The 23237-nt window shown below is 37.9% G+C and overlaps 1 protein-coding gene across 1 annotated transcript in view; it reads left to right on the forward strand.

Moving 5' to 3' along the window:
• CCDC171 (coiled-coil domain containing 171) overlaps positions 1–23237 on the forward strand; it is a 338272-nt gene that overhangs the window by 229710 nt on the left and 85325 nt on the right. Inside the window, 1 exon segment of the mRNA XM_070375929.1 lies at positions 11234–11365. Within this exon segment, the coding sequence (XP_070232030.1) occupies positions 11234–11365 (132 nt within the window).

Below are 23237 nucleotides of genomic sequence, written 5' to 3' on the forward strand. Positions count from 1 at the left end.
GTTCTATTCCTATATTTTCTTGCCTCCAATATCTACAGCCATCAGAACTAGTGCGTTTTTTTGTGGGAGCTCTCAATGACCTTTTATATATTCCATAGACACAGAGTCTGCCTAGTTGATGATGTGAATTTAATGTGCAGCTTGTACAGCTGGTGGAAAGGTTTTGAGTCTTCTCCTTTAGTCACACTGCCCCTGGGTTTCAATTGTGGTTTTATTTCCACCTCTGTCTGTGGGTCGTCCACTGGGGTTTGCTCCTGAGGCTGCCCTGGGGGACTTGGGTTTGCCCTGTGAAGGCCAGGTGTGGAGGTGGTGCAGCTGCTTGGGTCCAGGGGTTCTGGCAGCACCACGTACTCAGGGGAGTTGGTGGCTAGAGCAGCAGGAAATATAGTGCTCCAGAAGGGTATGGCAACCAGTATTGGCCAATGTGCTCCAGTATTCTTGCCTGGAGAACCTGCCTCCCTGACAGAGAAGCCTGATAGTCCATAGGGTTGCAAAGAGTTGGACACTACTGAGGCGACCCTGTGTGCATAGACGCAAGACTTGTTTTGCCTGTGGCAGCTCTATCCCAGTGAGCATTGAGTGTGATGGTGGTGCAGCTGCTTGGCTTGCGGGGACCCTGGCGGCACCAAGTGTGCAGGGACACAGACTGCCTCTGCTGCAGGAGTTATGGTCTTATCAGAGTCTTTTTTCTAGCCTCTTGTAGCTGGCAATCAGAAGGCCACTTTGACCGGTCTTTCTCCGTAGCTCTGCCCGTTCAGGCCCTTAGAGGGCTCCCTTGCCTGGGATCTTTCTCTATTGTTCAGTGTGTCAGGAACATAGAGGGGTCCCCCTGCCTGGGGTCCTACTCTGTAGTTCAGTGCATCAGGTGTTTGATGGGCCAGCCTCTCTGTTGTTCAGCTGCCAATGCTGTGGGGCATGTGGGGAGAGAGAGGCTATGGTGATGGCCCCACCCTCTACACGTGACTCATCAGTATCACCTTGCTTCCATGGCTGCCCAGCTTTCCTCCACAGGCATTTCCCACCACAGTCTCCTCCCTCACATCTCCTCTATCTGTCTTTCCGTAGTCAACAGCAGCCCTCACCCTGAGATTGAGCCACAATCCCTAAACTCCAGCTCGCAGCTGTTACACCTTCCAGGGGATCTACATCTCTGTATGTATGGCTCTGGCAGGGATTGTCTGATTCTCATTCCATTTAGGCTGCCACAGATCAGCTGTTTCACTCTCAGCCTTAGATGTTTCTCCTGTGACTCAGACAGTTGCCCCAATGTGGGGATCCGACCCCTGCTTCAGTTCCCCTACCCACTGAGGGCAGGTCCAGTCCTACTAACACTCCTGTTTTTCCCCCTAGTTCCTTCATCCTACCGAGTTTTGCATGGGTCTATATATTCTTTTTTACTGGTCAGGTACTCCTCTCTGCTCTCAGCCAGTGTTCCACATGCACTTCTATGTCTGAAGGTGTATCCTGATGTATCCGTGGAGAGAGATGTACTCCACATCCACCTACTCCTCCACCCTCTTGTTCTCCCCCATACAAATGCTTTTTGAATGTGTATTATGGGCCAGAAACTGTACTAGCTTTTGGGGAAACAAACAGACACACAAATAACAATCACAACAACATATGTATGTCTATATATCTCATTGTTTCTTTCTTCAAGATAGAGATGGTGTAATTCCAGTATACTGTGGTAAATATGTTGGAGAAGGCAATGGCACCCCACTCCAGTACTCTTGCCTGGAAAATCGCATGGACGGAGGAGCCTGGTAGGCTGTAGTCCATGGGGTCGCTGAGGGTCGGACACGACTGAGCGGCTTCACTTTCACTCTTCACTTTCATGCATTGGAGGAGGAAATGGCAACCCACTCCAGTGTTCTTGCCTGGAGAATCCCAGGGACGGGGGAGCCTGGTGGGCTGCCGTCTATGGGGTCGCACAGAGTCGGACACGACTGAAGTGACTTAGCAGCAGCAGTGGTAAATATGTACCCATAAGATGCAGTTCTGCATCCATTTAGATAGTTATTCATCTATGAAACATACTTAGAAAACCCAAGGGTTGGCTGGGAATTTCTTAGAAGAAAATTAAAGCTTGCACGGGGCTTTGAAGTGTGAGGAAAGATGAGAAGGGCATTTCAGCAGAGAGTAGAATGTGCAGGTGCGTGGAAGCATGAATGGCCAGACAGCCTCAGTGCAGCAGTAAGTGCAAGGAGAGTGCAGGAGACGAGGTTGAATGAGACAGGTGGCAGCCAGGTAATGGGAGAACTTTTTTCTTTGTCATTTTTAAGATACTTGAATCTTTACTATGGAGCAGGGAGACTAAATTAAGGTTTGAGATAAGGAATGAAGTGGTCAGATTTCCTTACTAAATTGGGGTTTTGGGAGGCACATTTGCAGGCCATAAATAGTGAATAATGAAGTTGGTAATGAAATAATGAAGAATGTGAGTTTGTAGGCTAGATGAGTACTGGTGAAGATTTGAGACTAGATAGTGATGATGAGTGGTGTCAGAAGAAAGGATATGAAGCTGATTTAGTAAAAATGGGAACGTGAAAGGCAGGGAAGGGTGGTTCCCAAGATGGGCAGTATGATTAACTAATATTGGGAAAACAAAAAGAGGAACAGGCTTTTTTTGCCCCCCCCCCCTCCTTTTTTGTTAGCGAAGAAAAGGGAGACAATGATGAGTTTTGTTCTGGAAATACTGAGTTTAAGGTAAAGTGGAGTGAGTGATCAGCGGGATATGAGAGTCTAGACCTCAGGGGAAAAGTCAGAGCTAAAGATAAAGGTTTGAGATTAATGAACATAATTCTTCTGGCAAATAAAGAAGGTGGTATAGCAATTGACAGGAGAAACAAGACATTATGGATAAGTGGGAAGGCTAGGACATACATTTTGAGAGATTAATTATGCCACTGGAGTTTGAAGTCTTTGAGGAATGGAGTTCTGTCTCCTTAATTTTTATATGCTCAGCATCTATCATAGTGCTTGATACCCAGTAGGTGCTTGATGAATGTTTGTTGAATGAGTCAAACTTTTTTACCATTGCCCAGTCTCTAAACACAATTAAAACTACCTCCAGATTCCAGTGCAAGTCTTGCTGATACTGTCTTCATTTTTTATTTTTAATTATTTTTAAAATTTTACTTTATTTAGTTTGACTGGGCTGGATCTTAGTTGTGGCACAAGGGATCCAGTTCCCTGACTAAGGATGGAACCTGGGTTCCCTGCATTGGGAGCATAGAATCTTAATTTCTGGACCACCAGGGAAGTCCCGTGTCTTCATTTTTTGATTGCTGAAAATAGCATGTGTATTTACTTTGCATAATCTACGTCTAGAGGAGAAAGCCTAGATTCACACTGGCAACAAATTTTATAGGTAGCAACTAATTTGATTTCTATGAAGTGGAAAGATGATAACTTCTATTGTTAGGAAAAATTTTAGAGTAGAATCGAGTCAAAGAGAATGTAACAGGTGAAGATTTTGGCCACATCTTTACATGTGATTCTTACCTTAAAAATGTGAATGATAATATTTGGTAATACATAGTTAACTTTGCTTTTTAATTTTCAGATCATTTATGTGGAATGCAAAGGCCACAGAATAATTTTTAATTAATAAAGCTGACAGTTATTTTAAAGTTGAAACATGATCATATGCCTCTAATAGCCCAGTTTTAAGTGACTTATTAATGACTCTCTGAATGTTACTTATGAAACTTATGGTCTTTGAGCCTGTTTCCATTTTTGGTTTCTTGATCCTGATTCTGAAGATCAGCTGTGCAAGACATACAGGTGTTAGCACAGCTGGCTTGCTGATGGCAGCTCTGTCCATATAGCTGTCTTGTGTGTCATCATTCATGTTGTTCAGTGTCATTCTGACCTAGCCAAGCTAAAAATGGTACTTCAGCTCAAGAGGGATTTAAAAACCTTGACAAACTAAAGATAAGAGACCACAGAATGTCGTGTCCATGTGCTTACCAGTACATCTAAATAACTAATTTCAGTGTGTATCTGTCTTTACCCTTTGGAATAATTTGCCCTAGGGAAGAAAATATCTCTGTGTGGAGAACTCTTAACAATTCATAAATACATCTTTCTGTACTCAAGTATGTGTTTTCTGTTTGTTTAAACAGATCAAGGTCACAGTAATCTATCTGCAAGGAGCAGTCTATGGTATATAACCTACGCCTCAGATTTATCATCCTGCCTAGTGCCTTTATACAATGTCTGTGATTATATCATCCTATTTTCCAGGTTGATAATTTGATTTGAGGGTTCAGTTTTTCAGATCCTTAATTGGGATGTAGCCCAGCTTGATAATTTGATTCAAGAGATCAGTTTTGTAGTTCCATAATTAGGATGGAACAATAATGTGTGGGGTGGTTGTGGTCGTGGTAGATTTTGCCTTTTTTTTCTGGTGACAGCAGAGAGAGTTCTGGCTCTTCTCCAGAGTTGGAGGTTAAATTAAATAACTTGCAGCAAAAGCAGGCTAGTTTCTCACTTCCTTCTTTTCAAAGGAGGGGTTTCTGCGCTTGCTGCAGTGCCAGTGGAGTGCCTGCTTCTGCTGCACAGGCCAGGGTCTCCATCCCACAGGTACGGAGCACAGCAGGAGCTGTTGCACATACCTTGGGACCTTGTAGTTTGGGGATCTTCCAAGTGAGATTATGGCCATTGTGTAAGGAAGATTGCTCACAGGTACCTGTCTCTCAGTATGGTAATTGTGTGTGTGTGTGTGTCTGTGTGTCTGTGTCTGTGTGTGTTGAAGGGTCAGGGAGAAAATACATGAATGAATGAAAAATGTGTGCAGGTCCAATGAAACTACTGAGGAAAATCAGGGTGTTTCGATAACAATCTTCACTGCTGACCACAAAACTACTTTTATGACACACATTTTTGCTAAGCCTGCCAGACAAGGGACAAAGAGAAGGAAAAATAAAATGGTGTTGACTTTTAGGTAGGGAAATGGAAGGAGTAACAAGATCTTGAGCAATTTGCTCATCTGTTAACTGTCAGTGTAGATACTCAGAGGCACTGTTATGTGTTGCTAGGAGCCCTGGACACATTTCCCCAGATTAGGGCTGGCAGTAGCTCTTTCACAAGGTGGATGGCAGAATGAAGTGTGATAGTGTGGAGAGCACTTTGAAAGTATGAAGTACTTTTGGAAGTGCTAGCGGTATTGTTACTAATAAGAACAGTACTACACTCTATCCATTTCATGAACTAACTTGTTAAGGAAAAGGCAAAAGGGGGAAATATCCATTTAATCATCACCGTCTAACTTGTGAATGTCATTTCTGCTGTGATGATGTGCTTTAATCCCTGCTTCTGTCACTGGACACATACCATGTTTTTTGGTTATCCTCGCTTTCCTACTACTTCATAGAATTTGTGAGTTTGGAATGACGTTCATATTTGATCACATGCTCACTGAGAACCTCCGTATGTATAGGGTCTTTCTGTTGCTAGTGTTATTACAGAGCATATGGTCCATACTGGTGAATACCCTTCTCTCTCTTTACAAAAGATCTCCATGAAATTAAAAGACGCTTGGAAGGAAAGTTATGACCAACCCAGATAGCATATTCAAAAGCAGAGACATTACTTTGCTTGGAAGGAAAGTTATGACCAACCTAGATAGCATATTCAAAAGCAGAGACATTACTTTGCCAACAAAGGTCCGTCTAGTCAAGGCTATGGTTTTTCCAGAGGTCGTGTATGGATGTGAGAGATGGACTGTGAAGAAAGCTGAGCGCTGAAGAATTGATGCTTTTGAACTGTGGTGTTGGAGAAGACTCTTGAGAGTCCCTTGGACTGCAGGGACATCCAACCAGTCCATTCTGAAGGAGATCAGCCCTGGGATTTCTTTGGAAGGAATGATGCTAAAGCTACAACTCCAATACTTTGGCCACCTCATGCGAAGAGTTGACTCATTGGGAAAGACTCTGATGCTGGGAGGGATTGGGGCAGGAGGAGAAGGGGACGACAGAGGATGAGATGGCTGGATGGCATCACTGACTCGATGGATGTGAGTCTGAGTGAACTCTGGGAGTTGATGATGGACAGGGAGGCCTGGCGTGCTGCGATTCACGGGGTTGCAAAGAGTTGGACACGACTAAGCGACTGAACTGAACTGAACTGATGCCTGTGCTACTTGTTTAACCAAATTTTCTGTAGTTTAGTTAGACCCAATCAAGTTATCTATCAGACTATGTAAAACTTGAAAGAAGAAGCCAGAAAGTATCTATGAGATGGCATCCTATATGTTAGTGGTATAAGGTTTACTCGCTAGAAATTGTTTATACATTCTCTGGTGAGATGTGATCATTAAAAAATTTTTTATAGATGGTGAAAAATATAGTCTTTCTTGCTATATCTCTGAGGCAGGGGGATGGCCAACATTTTCTGTAGAGGGCCAGATAGTAAATATTTTAGGCTTTGTGGACCATATGGTTTCTGTCTCAACTATTCAACTCTGTCCTCTTAGCTGGAAAGCAGCCAAAGACAATAGCTAAGTGAGTGGGTGTGGCTGTGTTCCAATAAAACTTTATTTACAGTAACAGGCGGTGGTCTGGATTCAGTCCTTGGGTTGTAGTATGCCAACTGCACTCTGCTCTCTAGGGCATAAGATGAAAAAGAATACATAGGCTGCTCTGGTGTATATGATGAAAAATAGGATAAAGAGAGACGGGAAAGTGATGAGGAATCAATGGAAGTGAAAGGAAGTACAGAAGAGGAAGTAGGAAAAAGGAAGGTGGGGAATGGAGGCATAGTAAAACGTGAACACAGGATGATAAGAGTGGAAGTTGCGGGAAATATTGTTGAGATCTGTATATGATGGGAATCTCTCTGGTAAGGTTTATTTTGAAGTATTGGAGGCCTTAATGGATTGGAACAAATGAAATTTTAGGCAGGCCTGATTATCATTTACTTTTCCCAGGCATTCAAGATTCAGACACTGTATACATCTTCTTACATGTGTTCTCAAATGTATCTGAGTTTTTCATCAACAACCCTTACTGCTTTTTCCTGGGTATTCTATTGGTAAAAATACAACTAGTATCATATTTCATGAATTTTTAAAAATAGCTGGAACATTGGGTGCAAAAGTCTTTATAGTTGTGTGTGATAAAAGATGCAGGTTCTTATTTTGGGAATTGAATGTTTTTCTAAAAATGGCTAGCTTAATTTTATAGTTGATGTATCTAGCAGAAATAGTTTTTTGCGTGTTAGTAAGAGTACAGAACGGAGAAGGCAATGGCACCCCACTCCAGTACTTTTGCCTGGAAAATCCCATAGACAGAGGAGCCTGGTGGGCTGCAGTCCATGGGGTCGCTAGAGTCGGACACGACTGAGCAACTTCACTTTCACTTTTCACTTTCATGCATTGAAGAAGGAAATGGCAACCCACTCCAGTGTTCTTGCTTGGAGAGTCCCAGGGACGGGGAAGCCTGGTGGGCTGCCGTCTATGGGGTAGCACAGAGTCGGACACGACTGAAGCAACTTAGCAGCAGCAGCAAGAGTACAGAAAATTACGAAAGATTGGCTTGAGATAAAAGGCTAATCAGAGGAATAGAAACAGTGCGGTATAGATCTAAAGAATTACTTAAATCTGGAACTAAATTGTTGCAATAAATTAAATATTTCTTAACGGTGTTTTGAACTTGTTAAGTTTTATTTATTTTTTGTCATTTGCCTCTGTTTCTCTTGTTTCTTATGGCATATCTATGAGAAATATCTGCTTTCTGAAAGTATGTAATAAGAAAGGGAGAAAGTAAACTACATTTTCTAAAAATCAAAATTTTAGAATGGAGTAATACGGGTATGCTTTCCTTTAGTTTTTGTGAAAATATTATAAAATTATACAGTTTTTATAGGAAGTTATAAAAATGTATACAATTTTGCAATTGAGATTTATACTGTGAAATTCTTTGAAAAAATTTATGTTAAAATGAAGCGTTAGTCATTTTAAAGTAGAAAAATATTATATATGTGTTACTCATATCTATAAATAAACCAGAGTAAAAAGAATATAGAATCTAATTATAGGATGAATAATGATATACTGTAGCAGAATTAAAGGCTGGCTTTTGAAATTATGATTTCCAATTAATTTTAAATTTGAAATTATAATTTAATCCATGGATAGGTGATGATGGTGTTTTAATCCTAATTCACACTAAAATCTTTATTTTAAAAGGTGAACCTAATTTTCCTAGTAGGGTGAGAAACAGTTTTATTGTTTTAATATTGTTACTTCAAAATTTTTTTGACAGTACAGAAATTTACTTTAAATTCTCATTTTTGAAAGGGACCATTTAGTATCCAGTGGGCAGTATTTCCTAAAGAAATCCTGCTTCTGCCTTTTCTGCTCGTAGTCACTTTGTTCTCAGCCTGTATATTCTGTTTTTAGTGCAGTAGGCGAGAGTCTTTCCTTACTGTTCTGTGTTGAACTGTTTCCTGTTTATTCTTATTCACACTCTGATATTCAGACGCGCCTTTTGCATTCTTTCCGAGCCCCCCCGCCCCGCTCCTTTAGTTTTGGTCGTCTTTCCCTCCTGCTCTTTGCTGCACTGTTAGATTTTCACTAGCCCTAGTGTCACTGTTTTATATTCTTTCAACATGATGCGTTCACTCCCTTTATCCATTAAAATAAAAGCATTTCTGGTCAATCCTTTATCAAGACTTAAAAAAAACTTCTTGAAATATTTGGCGAACATTTTAGTTTGCCTATTTTCAAAGTTTTGATTTAACATAAAAGTGGGAAAAAAACTCTTATATTTTAGTAGAAATATTTGTGATGTTATTTGTGTTATATATCATGGGCACTGTCTCTTTGTGGCACCTCCAACATTCAACAGATAATTTATAATTAAATGAGAGTATTAACACATGCATGCTGTTCAAATAATGTTGTAATTGTGATGCCCATCATTAGGTTTAGCAAAACAACTGCATTTTGATTTTTTTCCTATCTCATACAAATACGAAGAGTTACTTCGTTTGGCAAATTAAATAATGTTGTAGTGAAAATGTTAATTTGACAATAAATCACAGTTTTAAATGCCAGATGCCCCTGCTTAATGTTCAGAAAGTTTATTTAGAGGATATACAATGTGGCTTACTGTTCCTGTATGTCAGACCTCACAGATGAAGTATGATGCCTGATATTAATCGGGTTAAAGGACCGCCAGCGCCTGGAGTGTGTTGTGGATCGTACCTACGTTGCTCATAGCCGCCCCCCACCCCCTGCCCTCCCACCCTTTGCCCATATTAGCAATCTGCTTTTGTACTTTGACATCCAGGATTTCCCTAGTGGATTTTGTCACAGAAAAAAGAGAATCATCAATATCGCAGTTAAACTTGACTTTCAAAGCTAATAGTATCTCATTTGGGGGCTCAAATTTAATAAATTTTCTTTGATTCTGGGTGAGTTTTTAAACATCAAACAATGAATTGGCCAGGGTGCAGTAAAATATTTAGATCTATTGACTGTTGTTCAGAAGGGTAGAAGGCACAACACTAGTGGTTTGATGTTGATAAATTCTCAGGACCTTAATCCACATTAATGTTTTCTTTTATCTGAGTGCAGATTGGTGACAAAAAAAAAAAAAGAGCAAGAGAAGGTGTCCATGCATATAAAATATAAAACCTCAAGCAAAGGCATTTGTAGAATGTGATTTATTTTGTTAAGTGAGTTAAAAGTGTTCTCATCCTAACTGAAGACTAGAGAGTGTTTGTTACAGATAAATATATGCATTCTGTATTGGGACTCTGGTATGACTATTGTACTCACACTATTATACAAATTGCATTATAGTGTATGTTTTACAGCATACACTTTGACATGCAGTTATTGGCAGAAAATTCTTCAGCTCATCTTAGGAGGATAAGGATGTTTATAGCCTAGATTAGCACAAACTATGAAAGATGTCATCATGTGTGTGTGTGTTTGCTGACGTAAGGAAACCTTATGTTGTATGATAGTTCATTCATAGAGTAAGAAATAATTCAAAGTTTTACAAGCTACCCGAATGGAATAGGAAAATGAAGGTGAGGGTTCCTATCATTTATTATTACCAAGTTATATATGAAGTTGCCAAGATAAAACTAGAGATATAAATACAGGTATTTGAACAATGGTGGTTCTCCCCATTCTTGCCCTTTGCTACCTTGTAAAAACTCATTTCGTCCTGTGACTTTAAGCTAGTTGTATACTCTTTATCAAAGACACAGTGTCAAAGAGATAAAATTTTAAAACCTCTTCAGGCATAAGAAAAGTTAGGAAATATGCTTACATATGAAAACTCTTCTCATTAAACTATGTGATTAAAGATTAGAGCCTACTGATCTTAAAATTAAACTGTGGAATTTTTGAGGCTTTTACTAAATTTGGAAATTAAAAATGAAAATACCTGTTTCTAAGCATTTTCTTTTATTCATATTATATAGTGAGTATTTCTCATTTGTCCAGAAGGTGGCAGTGTAATATCAACTGCATGTGATGCAGAGACTGGCTTGCGAATTGGTATTTCTCCCATATCGTATCTGTGATGTGTTTGTATTGTTGCCTTTCTCAACACTTCAAGTATAGTACAAATACTACTGATTTTATCCATTATCTTATTTAGAAGTCATGTGACCAAGTTGGTTTATATGTATTTAATCATTAAGATTCACATTTAATAAGAGTAAAGAGAGCAAACAAACCTCTTGCTAGTGTATTTTTAAGTCTCCTTGTGTGTTGAACATGTTTGTTTTTATTCTAGAGTAGGTACTGAAGTTGTCTTCTCGAAGACTAGTGCCTAATAACTATCTTCTTTAATATATACCCATTAATACTGTTTAAATTAAATATGTTATTAAGAGAGTGTGAATAAGTAAGAGATTGCTGTTTATTTTTGATTCTTGTGGGCTTGTTTTTCCTTGTTTCCTTTTTCTTTTGAGGGTGGAACAGTGAAAAAAATAATTCAAAACCTCTTGATCAGAAGAGCTCCAGCGACTCTTCTTCCCTCTGCTCATTTCAAGCAGGAGGATGCTTTTTCTTCTTAACATTCTCCCCCAGCACTCTGAATTAGAGATTTATTTGCAACGAAAAATCAATTAGTCCTAAATTTATTCATGGATTTCAGGTCTAGCGATCAATGCAAGTCCACTCAGTGGGCTCAAGGGGACCCAGTTCATCCCAGTTAATGTGTCTGAAGGGGAATTACCATTGATGCTATTTTTTTCCCTTTAGGTCAGAGATCAGATCTCGCTGTCACGGACTGCGGCAAGTAGGAATGACTTCACCCTGCAGCTACCCAGACTGCACCTGGAGACCTTTGCAATGGAGGGGCTCAAGGGCGGGCCAGAGGTTGTAGCGTGCCAGGTTAGAGTCTAAATAACATTGTTTGCTACTGACACATGTAGAAAAATAAATTGCACATACTGGGGAGAATGGAAGAAGCCTCAAAGTCTTGCGACTAACTTAAAGGAGATGCAAATAATTTTTCCTCATTTTTCTTCTGTCATGTAACACTATGTTTCACAAGTAATTGTATTTTTTTCTTCAGAGCCTAGAACTAGCCCCTTAAATAATCAGAAAAGTATTTTTTACCAAGGAAAAAAATATATGTTTCATAGCTCAGTACAGTATTAACATTCTTTCTGGGCAGCAGACGACAATAAGACACTAGGCTGTTATCTCTTCAAGCTTGTCTGAATTTGTAGCTCTAATTCTTTTAAAATAAACCACTTTAGATAAAATTATCAGGGGAGATATTTGACATTTTTCAATGTTAATTCCAAAATATATCCAATATTCTTAGGTGGTAATTTCAACAAATCTAGAACCTAGCTCTTCTTTGCATGAAGAGTATTTTATACTTTAGTGATTAGTTTTAATGAACATTGTAATTAATATGTGCCAAAGGAGTTATTTAATTTATAAAACTCAAAGCACCAAATCATAAAACCTTAAATAACTTTAAACTTAATAAAAATATTTATTTTCAGAAGCTGCAGCTAGCCTTCTGTTCTAGATTACTGTTAGGTTATTGTGATTTTTTTTTTCCTTAGGCTTAAAAATATTTTTTAATCAGACAAAACAAAATTTAGTATGTATTTTATTCTCTCTTTAATGTCCAATTTCTTTATTACAAAAATCTATCAAAGTTATATAAACTATAGGGAGCCTGATAATTCCAAAAGAGGTTGTCCTTGTTCAATAAAACCCTAAAGTTTTCAGTGTATTTAAGAGAAATATCTCTTAAAACTCTGTCTCTGCTTCACATTTTGAGATTTGAGATGAACTTTTTCATTCTTGAAGTTTATGACCCTGTGAAATTTTAACTTTGCACAAAATTAATGTCAGTACAAGTTGGGCTATGTTAATTTTTTCCTACATGCTCCATACCCTAATTTAATTTGTTATTAGTACTCAAATTAATACTCAACAAAGAAAAAATACTTGCTTCTTTCATTAGAATGTCCACATATTATAGTAAAATATATGTAATTATACAGCAAAGCATAAGACACTTATTTTTAGTTATAGACTAACATACTATACTATTATTTAGTTCAAGATTAAGATGTACATTTAAAATTTTATTATATGTGAGTACAATATGATTTGATATTTTTCTAGTGGTTGTAAAATAATCCTTTACTTGGTTATCTTAATTTAGAATCTCCTAGGGCTTAGTACTTGTCATAATTCACAAATAAATACTTCTCCCAAACTCTAGATTTTGATGATTTGGAAAGAGACTGATTCCTAGGAATGCCATTTTTTAAAGCAAAACATGAACTTTCTAGAGTTCTGACATCTGTGAATAGCAAGAAGGAAATGTATAAGCTTGTATTTTAAACTACTATCTTTCCCAAGTTCTAATAAAAATAGTTATATGGGTTGCCATATACCTAAACACTTAAGTTTATATTGGTGTGCTCTAATATGCATTATAGTTTAGTAATATATGTTTTGGTTAAGTATGCAGAGAAGAGCACATGATTTGGGCCATAATAGTTTTTCAGGTGCACACGTGTGCATGCACATGCATGCAGGCATGCAATTAGTGATATGGAGTACTTTGAGGAGAAAGGCACTGTATTAGTTGAAGACCTTAATTATAATAATTATAACTGCCATTTTACTGAGCACTTACTGTGTAGCTAGTATCATGCTTAGCTCTATAAATAAGTGATCTGAATTAATTCTTACAATGGGCCTGTGAAGCAGACAGCATTATTTTCATTTTACAATTGACAAACAACAAATATAGCAGATAACTCTCCTCAGATCAACAGCAAGTAAATGGCAGGGCCTAGAGTCTGGGTTTAAGTCTAGGTATATTTGACTGAAAAGCCTGAACTGGTAAAATCTGACAGTAAAAATCAAGACATGTGTGTTAAATGGTAAGCATAAAGCCTTTGAAATCTGTGGTGGAGTTTTTCTTCCATTTATAAAGTATACATTATGCATCTGTATATGAGGTAGATCATAGTTTATGGTGTATTGTGGACACATTCACAGATAGAAAGTTTTGCTTCCATTTGATAGGCTAATATTATGGAATTCAACTTTTCACCTTTGCAGTATGTGTATGTTGTGTGTGTGTGTGTGTGTGTGTGTGTGTGTGTGTATGTATGTATATGTGTATATACTTACACTAAGTATGCAACATGGAATTCACTATTTGTTTAACTTTGTAATCTGTGCTGGTGAGGTGGACTGTTCAAAGTGTGCCTCACCTTTGATTACGACGAGGAGAGGCCCACTGTGCAGGATGTGGTAGTGTCTGAATTATTTGGCCAAAATATTTAACTGTCATTTAGAGCAGTAGGAGCTGACGTTTTCCTAGATAGCCACTGTCTGTTGTTTCCAAGGGGGCATGCTTTCTTATAGGTATAATCCTGGATGGAGGGAAGACCAGTGAGCACAACTGAAGGCTGAGAGGATGAACGGATTACCTTATCTCTCTGAACCCAGAAGAGTGTGTGACTGATACACTCCTACAGGAGATAGTTTGGCTAGTCTCTGTGATGTGCTAGCTTTTAGCCTCAGTTTCCTGATCTGCAACCAAGTGGAATGCTAACAGTTCCTCAGGCTTGTACTGAGTTTGGATGAGGCAGTGCATGTGAAGTGGGGAGCACAGTGCCCAGCACAAAGGCAGCAGACAAGCAGGGTGGCTCTTGTTAGTGCACACCCACATACTGCAGTATGAGACACCTTGTGAAGATGAGATCAGTGACAGTAGTATAGCTTGATTTTATTACTTTTGGGGTGTGTGGGTGTTTTTTTTTTTGGCATGTGTTTTGTTTTTTTAAGAAATGGTGGTTGTTGTTCAGTTGCTAAATCGTGTCTGATTCTTTACATCCCCATGGACTGCAGCATGCCAGGCTTCCCTGTTCTTCACTATCTCCTGGAATTTGCTCAAACTAATGTTCATTGAGTTGGTGAGGCCACCCAACGATTTCATCCTCTGTTGACCCCTTCTCCTCCTGCCCTCAGTCTTTCCCAGCATCAGGTCTTTTCGAGTGAGTTGGCTCTTTGCATCAGGTGGCCAAAGTATTGGAACTTCAGCATCAGTCCTTCCAATGAATATTCAGGGTTGATTTCCTTTAGGATTAACCGGTTTGATCTCCTTGATGTCCAAGGGACTCTCAAAAATCTTCTCCAGCACCACTTAGGATCTTTTCTTTGTATCTTTCCATTTGGTTCTTTCATTCTTTCTTGTTTCTTCAAAGCTTTTAGTTTTGGTCAAGATCAACTTTAGCTCTCTATTTACTTTTCCTTGTTACTTGATGTTCCAGTGAGGCCAAGTTGCCAGTGAACCCCTGTCTAAGATCCTATGGCAAGTTTAGAACTATTATTCCTTGGCTTTTATCTCCTTAATAGCAGCATATTAGTCTACTAGGATACTGGACAAAAAATAAAACACCTAGATTAGACAAGTTAACTTTAGCTGAAAAACCCAGTACAGTGTGAATGCAGAGGACTTTGTAAGAAAAGATATTCTGCCCGTAATTTATTAAGGTAATACCTATTACTCATTGTCTTATACTTTGAATTCTGTTTTTTCAATGATTGTATGATGCTTTTCATATCTGAAAAATATTAGCAGACATCCAGTAAGTGTCTGTGCCTCCATTCCCATTCAACGATAACCAACACAGAACAATATCAATGTTAATATTATTGATATTATTGCATGCTTATTCCATACCAGTTACTGTGCTAAATAAACACCTTACATTTACTTTCTAATTTAATCCTTGCAACAATCCTATAAATGATGGGTGCTCTGCTTTTTCCATTTTCCAAAAGAATAAACTGAAATTTATTAAGATGAAGAAAATTGTTAAAGGTCACATATCCAGTGAGTAGGGTCACTGGTCTGTTCATTCTTTTAACCATGCCTTTCTGCCTTCTGTGCACCATGGCATAGTGTGTGTGTGTGTGTGTGTGTGTGTGTGTGTGTGTGTATTTTAAGATAGCTGAGAGGAAACAAAAATAAAGAGTAGGGTCTGTCTGTAAAATATAGTTTCTTTTGTGAGAAGATCATGGCAAAAATAGAATCCAAAAGAGGTTAATGGGAAATGTTACTTAAATTGCGTATTTCAGCCTCTTCATCTATAAAATGAAAATAATAGAAGTTTCAAACTGGGTGTAATGATTGAATGAGTTAATCCATTGAAGTGCTTGGAATAGTAACAGGTACATAGTAAGCACTTACTGTTTATTAGCTTTCCACCAGCGTGAAAGCTTCATGAGGCCAAGAACTTGATTTTGTTCACAGTCACACCATCAGAGCTCAGAACCCTGCCTCACACAGAGGAGGCCCCAGTGCACGAAGCCTTGATTTCAGGCACTAGACAGGTTGACTCGGGAAGCTGCTGTGCCTAAGTCTGTGCAGGCCTTTAAGAAATTTGGGATCATTTTTTAAACTTCTAAACCCACTTCATTTAAAAGGAAAAGTCCCCTGAACCATCTCGTAAAAGTGTGTAAGGCTTAGTGCACAATAACTTTACCTCTGGAAATGTAGTATGTTTTATAAATATATGTTTATAAACACTTCATTAGAAAGGCTTCATCGTGAAACCATTTATTTATGAAGATTTTAAACAATAGAGTCTTCACCATAAATCCAGTAATCCTTTAATCACCCATAACCTACTGTGTTATTATGAAGTCCTTACTTGGTATGGTTGTTTGTTATGTATTATACCCACAACTTTTGGGATACTGTGTTTTTTTTACATTTAACTTACTTTCCAGGCATAGAAATTTCTTCCAGCTATTTTGTTGTGTTTATAAAGTTAAATCATAAAAGAGCATCTTGAAAGGATTTTTTTTTAATGTAGATAAGAAAGAAATAAATATCTGTACCTAAGTACTAAACTGTCAGGGAATAAAAATATCAAGAATCAGCCATGCTTAATAATTTTTTACATGTGTTCCCCGTTATACTGCTTGATGCAACAGGCTTCTAATTGTACAAGAATCATGTTCATTTGGGCACAATTAGAAATTAAAGAAATGTTAGAGAATTTTGCTTGGAAGCTTGTATTATTTAGATATTTTCTTCAACTTATTCCGTCCCCATAAATGAATTTTCAGATATCTGATTATTTTTTAAAACATGAAAATCAACCATTTTAAATGAAAATCTCACTAAATATCTATAATGCTATGTAAAATCCCCCAACTGTCCCTAAAAGACTAAATGACTTCTATTAGTTCTTTAGTTTTTTCTTTTTTAAGTATAGTTCTTTAGTTTCTGATTCTAAAAGAAAATTTTACCTTCTTTATATAATTTAGGTCTTCCCTGCTTTTCAGATGTCAGTCCTCCCTGGGTCTCACTGTCTCACAGAGTTGTCAGGGTTTAGTCTAAGAGTCACCATGGTGAAGTAAAAAGAATATATTTTGTGACAGCTGTTTGTCTCACAGATATTCTTTTTCACTTATTTTTGAGTCCATGATTGTGCTTTGAATGTTTGACATTATTGGAAATCTGACCTTTTTGGTAAGTGGGGTCATTTTTGTACTAAAAGTATCAAAAAGATTTGAGGATTATCTAAACTTGTTATCAGTGAGTGTGTGGTTCTCTTTAAATTCTAAAACTTGAAATATCTTTTAAATTTAAAAACATAATATGATTTTAGATTTTGGTTGTGGCATCAAAGAGAATGTTGAAACGCTACCTTCTTCAAAGGATGGCAAGTTCTTCCAAGGGAGGAGCAGTTTGTTAGGGGAAAACAATTAGCTGGAAAAATCATATAGTTCATCTGAGAACAAATGCATTTTGATGGGAAAAAAGCCATCTTTGGTCTCATTTAGAGCTTGACAGCTCTAATCTCCAATTCCACAGAATATAAATTGTGTCAATGAGGAATATAAATGTCCTGGATTTGAGCCTAACTGAAGGATGAATATAAGAATTAGTGAGTTTATTTTTCATGTTGACACCAGCAAGAATAAATGGCATTTTCTGACGTAATATTGTCAGAGAAAATATTTTTGTTATTTGTTAGTTCAAGTTTTAGAATTCTATTCTGAAGATTTGACAGTGCACAAACAGACATTCAGTTTCTTCAAAACTTGCTGGTACTGCAGCTATGAGGGATGCTAAATGAAACAAAATATGAAGAGAAGGAAGATGTTGATGTGTACAGAAGGACCAGTTTTAGGGTCTGTTGCTAATTGGGGTGAAAGTGAAAATGAAAGTGTTAGTCACTCAGTCGTGTCTGATTCTTTGTGACCCCATGGACTGTAGCCCACCAGGCTCTTCTGTTCATGGAATTCTCCAGGCGAGAATACTGGAGTGGGTTGCCATTTCCTTCCCCAGGGGATCTTTCTGACCCAGGGATTGAACCTAGGTCTCCCACATTGCAGGCAGACTCTTTACTGACTGAGCCGCCAGGGAAGACTAGGTATAACAGTGGTTAAATAATTAAATAATAGCATTTAAACATTGATTTATCCTCATTGTGAATTATGCCTTGTCCTGAATCTGTATCTTCTCCTAAGGTTACAGGACATTTTAGTTTTTGTTGACCAGGAAGACTGCTGGAAACAGCCTCACACGTCAGTCACCGTCAGAACAGATCAGGTATCATCACCTAAGTGCCCTCACGCTCCCTGACTCCCTTCCTCCTTCCTTCCCTTCCTCACCCTCTGTGATGTGCACTTTAATTTCCCCTCTTTTTTTTAGTGGTGGTGCTGGAGGGGATAGGGGATACATCAGTCAGAATTTTAGGGCAGAATCTTGAGAGTAAAAATGTGAAATTATGGGTTTTGGTCCAGATATTTTACCAGGTGTTATATGCAACCATCGTTTTCTTAGTCCCTGTATTTTATTTTAAAGGACTTGCTGTTTTAAAAAAAGTATTTTTGTTTGTAGTTAAAACATAATCTTGGGGATCAAATGATAGCTAACATTTCTTTAAAAAATAAATATCTGTTAAGACTAGAAGTACTAAAAAGTTTTTGTTTTTTTTTAATGGTTAGCTGATGGGATATTTTACGTCTTGTATCATGGATTTTATTTCAGGTTAGTGGTGATCTGAAATGAGGGGTTTTCTTTCCCCCTGTTGGGACTTTAATCTCTTTGCCTTTGGAAAATCACAGGATAACATGAGGGCAAGGAAATATGTCTATATAAAGCTTCTGCTACACAGAATGTTATATTGAGGAATCTTGTGACTGACTCCTTGACTCAGCTGAAAATATTCATGAATTATTCCCTATGGATATGACCTGGTATCAGCAATCTGAACTAACACTAAGTAAAATCTGATAGGAATTATTTAAAATGAAGTCTTTTTTCCTAGTTTTTTTTTTGGGGGGAGGGGTATCATTTCTTCCTTTTTTACTAGGGAGAATAATTTGGAAGAAAGTAAAATCATAGCCAAGTCACTATCACAAAAAGTTGAAGAGGTTATACAACTTTATCTAAAAATAATAGAATTAGCCCCAGAACAGATGGAATCCTTTCCCCATAGACATAAATTACCCAGGTAACAGGAATCCTCATTATTTTAGCTAGTGATTGTCTTTTTCTCATGGAAAACACATTGTCTTTTCTTGTGAAGGATGAGCATGAATTATCGTCCTTGTGGTACTAGGAGTGCTGCTGGGGTTCTCTGCTAATATCACCGTCTGTGAGCTTCCAGCGCTTACTTCTTCTGGTGCATCAGCTTGTCACCTGTAACATGGAGATGATGATACGTGCCCTCCTGCATCTTGGGGCAGTTGTGAGGATCCCATGACATGGATGAAAGTACTTTGAAAATTAAACAGCATTCATAAGTAGTTTTTAAATTGTTTTCCTTTAAATATTTGGCTTATAAACGTTCCTTGATCAGGTGTAAACTCACTTATTTTCAATCTCAGGTTGAGATTTTTGCCCTTCTAAAAGACAAGAAGTAAATCAGATGATGAGGAGGTTAGCAACTGTGAATCTGTGCAATTTTCTATATGTCATTGAGTTTGCTGGAAATATCATGCTGATCAGAATGGCAATTTGGAGGAGAGAAAATAATGCCGTGTGCTGGGGAAAGAGGCAAGCGATGTAGTATTGGAGAAAGCCTGTGTGGAGAGTCAGAATGCCTGGATTGAAGTCCTGGCTCTGTAATTTAACCGTCTTGGCAGGTCACTCAATGGCCCCGAGCCCCCTATTTCCTCATCTTTAAATGGAGGTGGTGAAGCCTGTCTTGCTTTCACTCACAGAGTTGTGGGGAGATCAGATAGGATAATGTACATGTGAGGGTGCTTCTATATTGTGAAATGCGAAATTAATATAAGCTATGTTAGACTGAACTGCAAATAGGCCTGGGTTTCAGGAAAAGTAACCTAAGTACATTAAGGGAATGTTTTAGTGTTTTGACTCTTGGAGACTTTTGACTGATGACATGTTTGATACAGGTTTCATGTTAGTAGAAACATGCAATAAAAAGAATAAAATATTCGACAACTCTCGTGTTTCCTTACAGGTCAGTATAAAGCCATGGGCTGACACTTTGGTGAATGCCCACCATACACTTCTGAGTAATTATTCTACAGAGTAATTTAAGCATTACTATTATTGTCACATGTTATTTTAAAATATTCTTTTAACTCATCTTCTTGCCTTTATTTATGCCGTTTAATTTGTTTTTTGAACATCAGATTCCAACTCTGAGATGTTAACATTATTTTGCCTGAATGTGAAATGTTTGAGACACACCAGATAAAATCAAAAACACAAAACATATGAAAGTAAAGAGCTTTTTTTGTTGTTGTTGCAATTTTCAGTTCCAGGTAGCCCAAAGCAGAAAATCTGCTGAATGATATGAACAGCATTTCTTTGCCATTAACATTAGGAGGCAAAAGCTAAATCCCAAACTTGACTCTCTGTATCTTTTTTTTCATTTTTGAAGGCTTATTTGAGTATAACCCTACTCGATAATACCTTTTAATGCTCATTATTTCGAGACTGAAGCCTGCGCACACTTGAACTCTCAAATGCTACAACAGAATTGCTATTCATTGCAGCTACTTGGACAAAAAAAAAAAAAAAAACACAAAACAGTGTTTGATGGACTGCCTAGGTGAAGACCTGGGAAAGGAAGGGTTATCTACAAATTGAGTGAGTTTATTATGGCTTAGTGATTTGCTGATTGATTTCATTTGCTGTCAGTTAAGGCTCTCTTAGTGTCAGTTTTCTTTGCATAATGCCTTGAAATAAAGACCGATGAAGTTCTTCAGATTGATGCCGCTTATATAAACTGACCCTGATTTGCCCTATTCTGCGTGACAAGTTAAGTGACAGCAGTGAGAGGAAAATCCAGCAATGAATATGCAACTTACCGATTAAGGGAAATGCAGTAAATCATTCAGTCTAAAACTAGGTACAAAATAATTTCTTGTAATAATTCCACAGATGCCTTGAGTTTCATTAAACAGACTATTATTAGTCTCAAGAGTGTATGTGTGTGGGGTTGTGTGTGCATGTTGATAGAGACAGGCAGATAGGGAGAGGGACAGAAAGAGACAGAGGACTGAATTAAAAAAGAGAACTAAAAGTGATCCTAAATCTTTTCATATAAAGTAAATCTTCCTCTCCCCATTTAAACTTGGAATTGTCAGAACCATGGTTTAAAAAATAGCTTATTTGAGGTTGTATAATGCTGTGTATTAGGTAACCAATGAAACATAGGGTCATTTTGAAGCTTTAAATGCTTTTCAGTTTCAGAGCTTTCTAGTAAAGTACTGGTAGCTTTTCTTTTTCTTTCAATGGCCAAAGTTTCACAGTGCTGATTAAAAAGATGTGGAACTTTTACGGGGAAGACTAACTTAAGAAGTAACTCACTGATAAAAACATGAAACACTAACATCTTAATATCTGTTCTGAGTGAGAGCTGTTTCACTCATAGCCCGTTTCCCCTGTGGAGTGTGTGACATTGCTTCCATATTGCAGAGCACTCTTTTGTTCGGAGTATATTTGATGATGCATATTAATCAAAATGAACCTGAGTTGGTGTAGTTTCCTTAGGATCAAAAGGGCAACGTAGAAAACAGACCACCGAAGTGAAGAAAGCACCAGGTTCTGTTCTGGTGGTAGGAAGTCAGCAAAGTGGCATTATCACAAACCTAAGTGATATCTGTGATGTGTTTAAAAGAGGCATACATTCCATGTTTGCCAACAAGGCTTTAAAAAGTCCTCAAACCTTAGATCTTTGATGAATGGTTATCTGGTAGAATGATGTACCCACAACATTTAAAATTTAGAAGCAGCAGCCCTATGTCTTTAATCCTTCTAAAACTGAGAAGGAAATCATGATTAAATTAAAACATGCTGCTTAACTTTGTATATTTATTAAGTTATGTCATGGGACAAAATAGAAAAAAAAATCTTAAAAAAAAATACTTATGTATCTATTTGGCTATGCCAGGTCTTAGTTGGGGCATGCGGGGTCTGGTTCCCTGACCAGGGGTCAAACCTGGGCCCCCTGTCTTGGGAGCGTGGAGTCCCAGCCACTGAAACACTGAGAAAGTCCCTGAAGAGGAGAATCTTTGAGACACTTAGCACAGTGACTTACACTAAGCCCTCAACAGAGAGCAGTTAGGATTATTACTCTTGAGACAGTGGGTGTGAATTGAGGAATGTTACGATTCTTCATAAAATAAGAAGGGATTCTTTATTTTGCGCTAGTCTTTTTGCAAATCAAAGGCACATTTCTGTTCCATGTGAGTAGGACTCTCCTGAGACATTCTTTTCAGGCCCCTCCCCTTTCTTTATGTTCTGAAAGCAGAGTAGATATGAAATTCCTGGTCACATAAACTGCTTATCTTTTCTTGCATATCTTTCTAATTTGTTCACACTGGGTAAGGTGATGCAGACTCCTGAAGGGTCTGGAGAAGTAGCTGCCCTAGTGTCCAGACATGTTCCTGGTAAGAAGAGCAAGGTCACTGGGAGCCTACGGGCCTAGTTTTCACATCTCTGATAGCTGGTAATGCATGGGAGGCCTAGGAACCAAGGTAGCCTTTGCATCAAAGTTTTCTATTTATTCTAGAAGGAAAATGGAAATATAATTTGAGAGTATTTATTTATTGCATTGGTTATAGCTTTATTTATCTTTATTTTTTATTTTAGTTTAATTGAGATATAATTGACATACAGCACTGTATAAGTTTAAGGTATATAGCATAAGTTGACTTACATATAGTATTGGGAAATGATTACCATAGTAAGTTTAGTGAACATCCATCATCTCATATATAAGAAAGAAAGAAAAAAATGTTTTTCTCCTTGTAATGAGAACTCTTTGAATTTACTCTCTTGACAACTTTCAAATCTACCCCACAGCAGTGTAAACTATAGTCATCATGTTTTACATTATATTCCTGGTACTTACTTATCTTGGAACTGGAAGTTTGTATCTTTTGACCACCCTACTTCAGCCAGTTCCCCCTCCCCTCACCTCCAACCTCTGGTAACCATAAGTCTGATCTTTTTTTTTTCCCCCCGAGTTATTTTTTTTTTAATTCTTTAATTAAGTGAGATCGTAACAGTATTTGTGTTTCTCTGTCTGACTTATTCCTCTTAGCATAATGCCCTTGAGCTCCATCCATGTTGTCACAAATGGTGGGAATTTCTTTTTTTTTAATGGCTGAAATATATATATATGTGAAGAAGGCTGAGTGCCGAAGAATTGATGCTTTTAAACTGTGGTATTGGGGAAGACTCTTGAGAGTCCCTTGGACTGCAAGGAGA

Source organism: Bos mutus, chromosome 8 (genome assembly GCF_027580195.1).
Source record: "Bos mutus isolate GX-2022 chromosome 8, NWIPB_WYAK_1.1, whole genome shotgun sequence".
Taxonomy (NCBI): Eukaryota; Metazoa; Chordata; class Mammalia; order Artiodactyla; family Bovidae; genus Bos; species Bos mutus.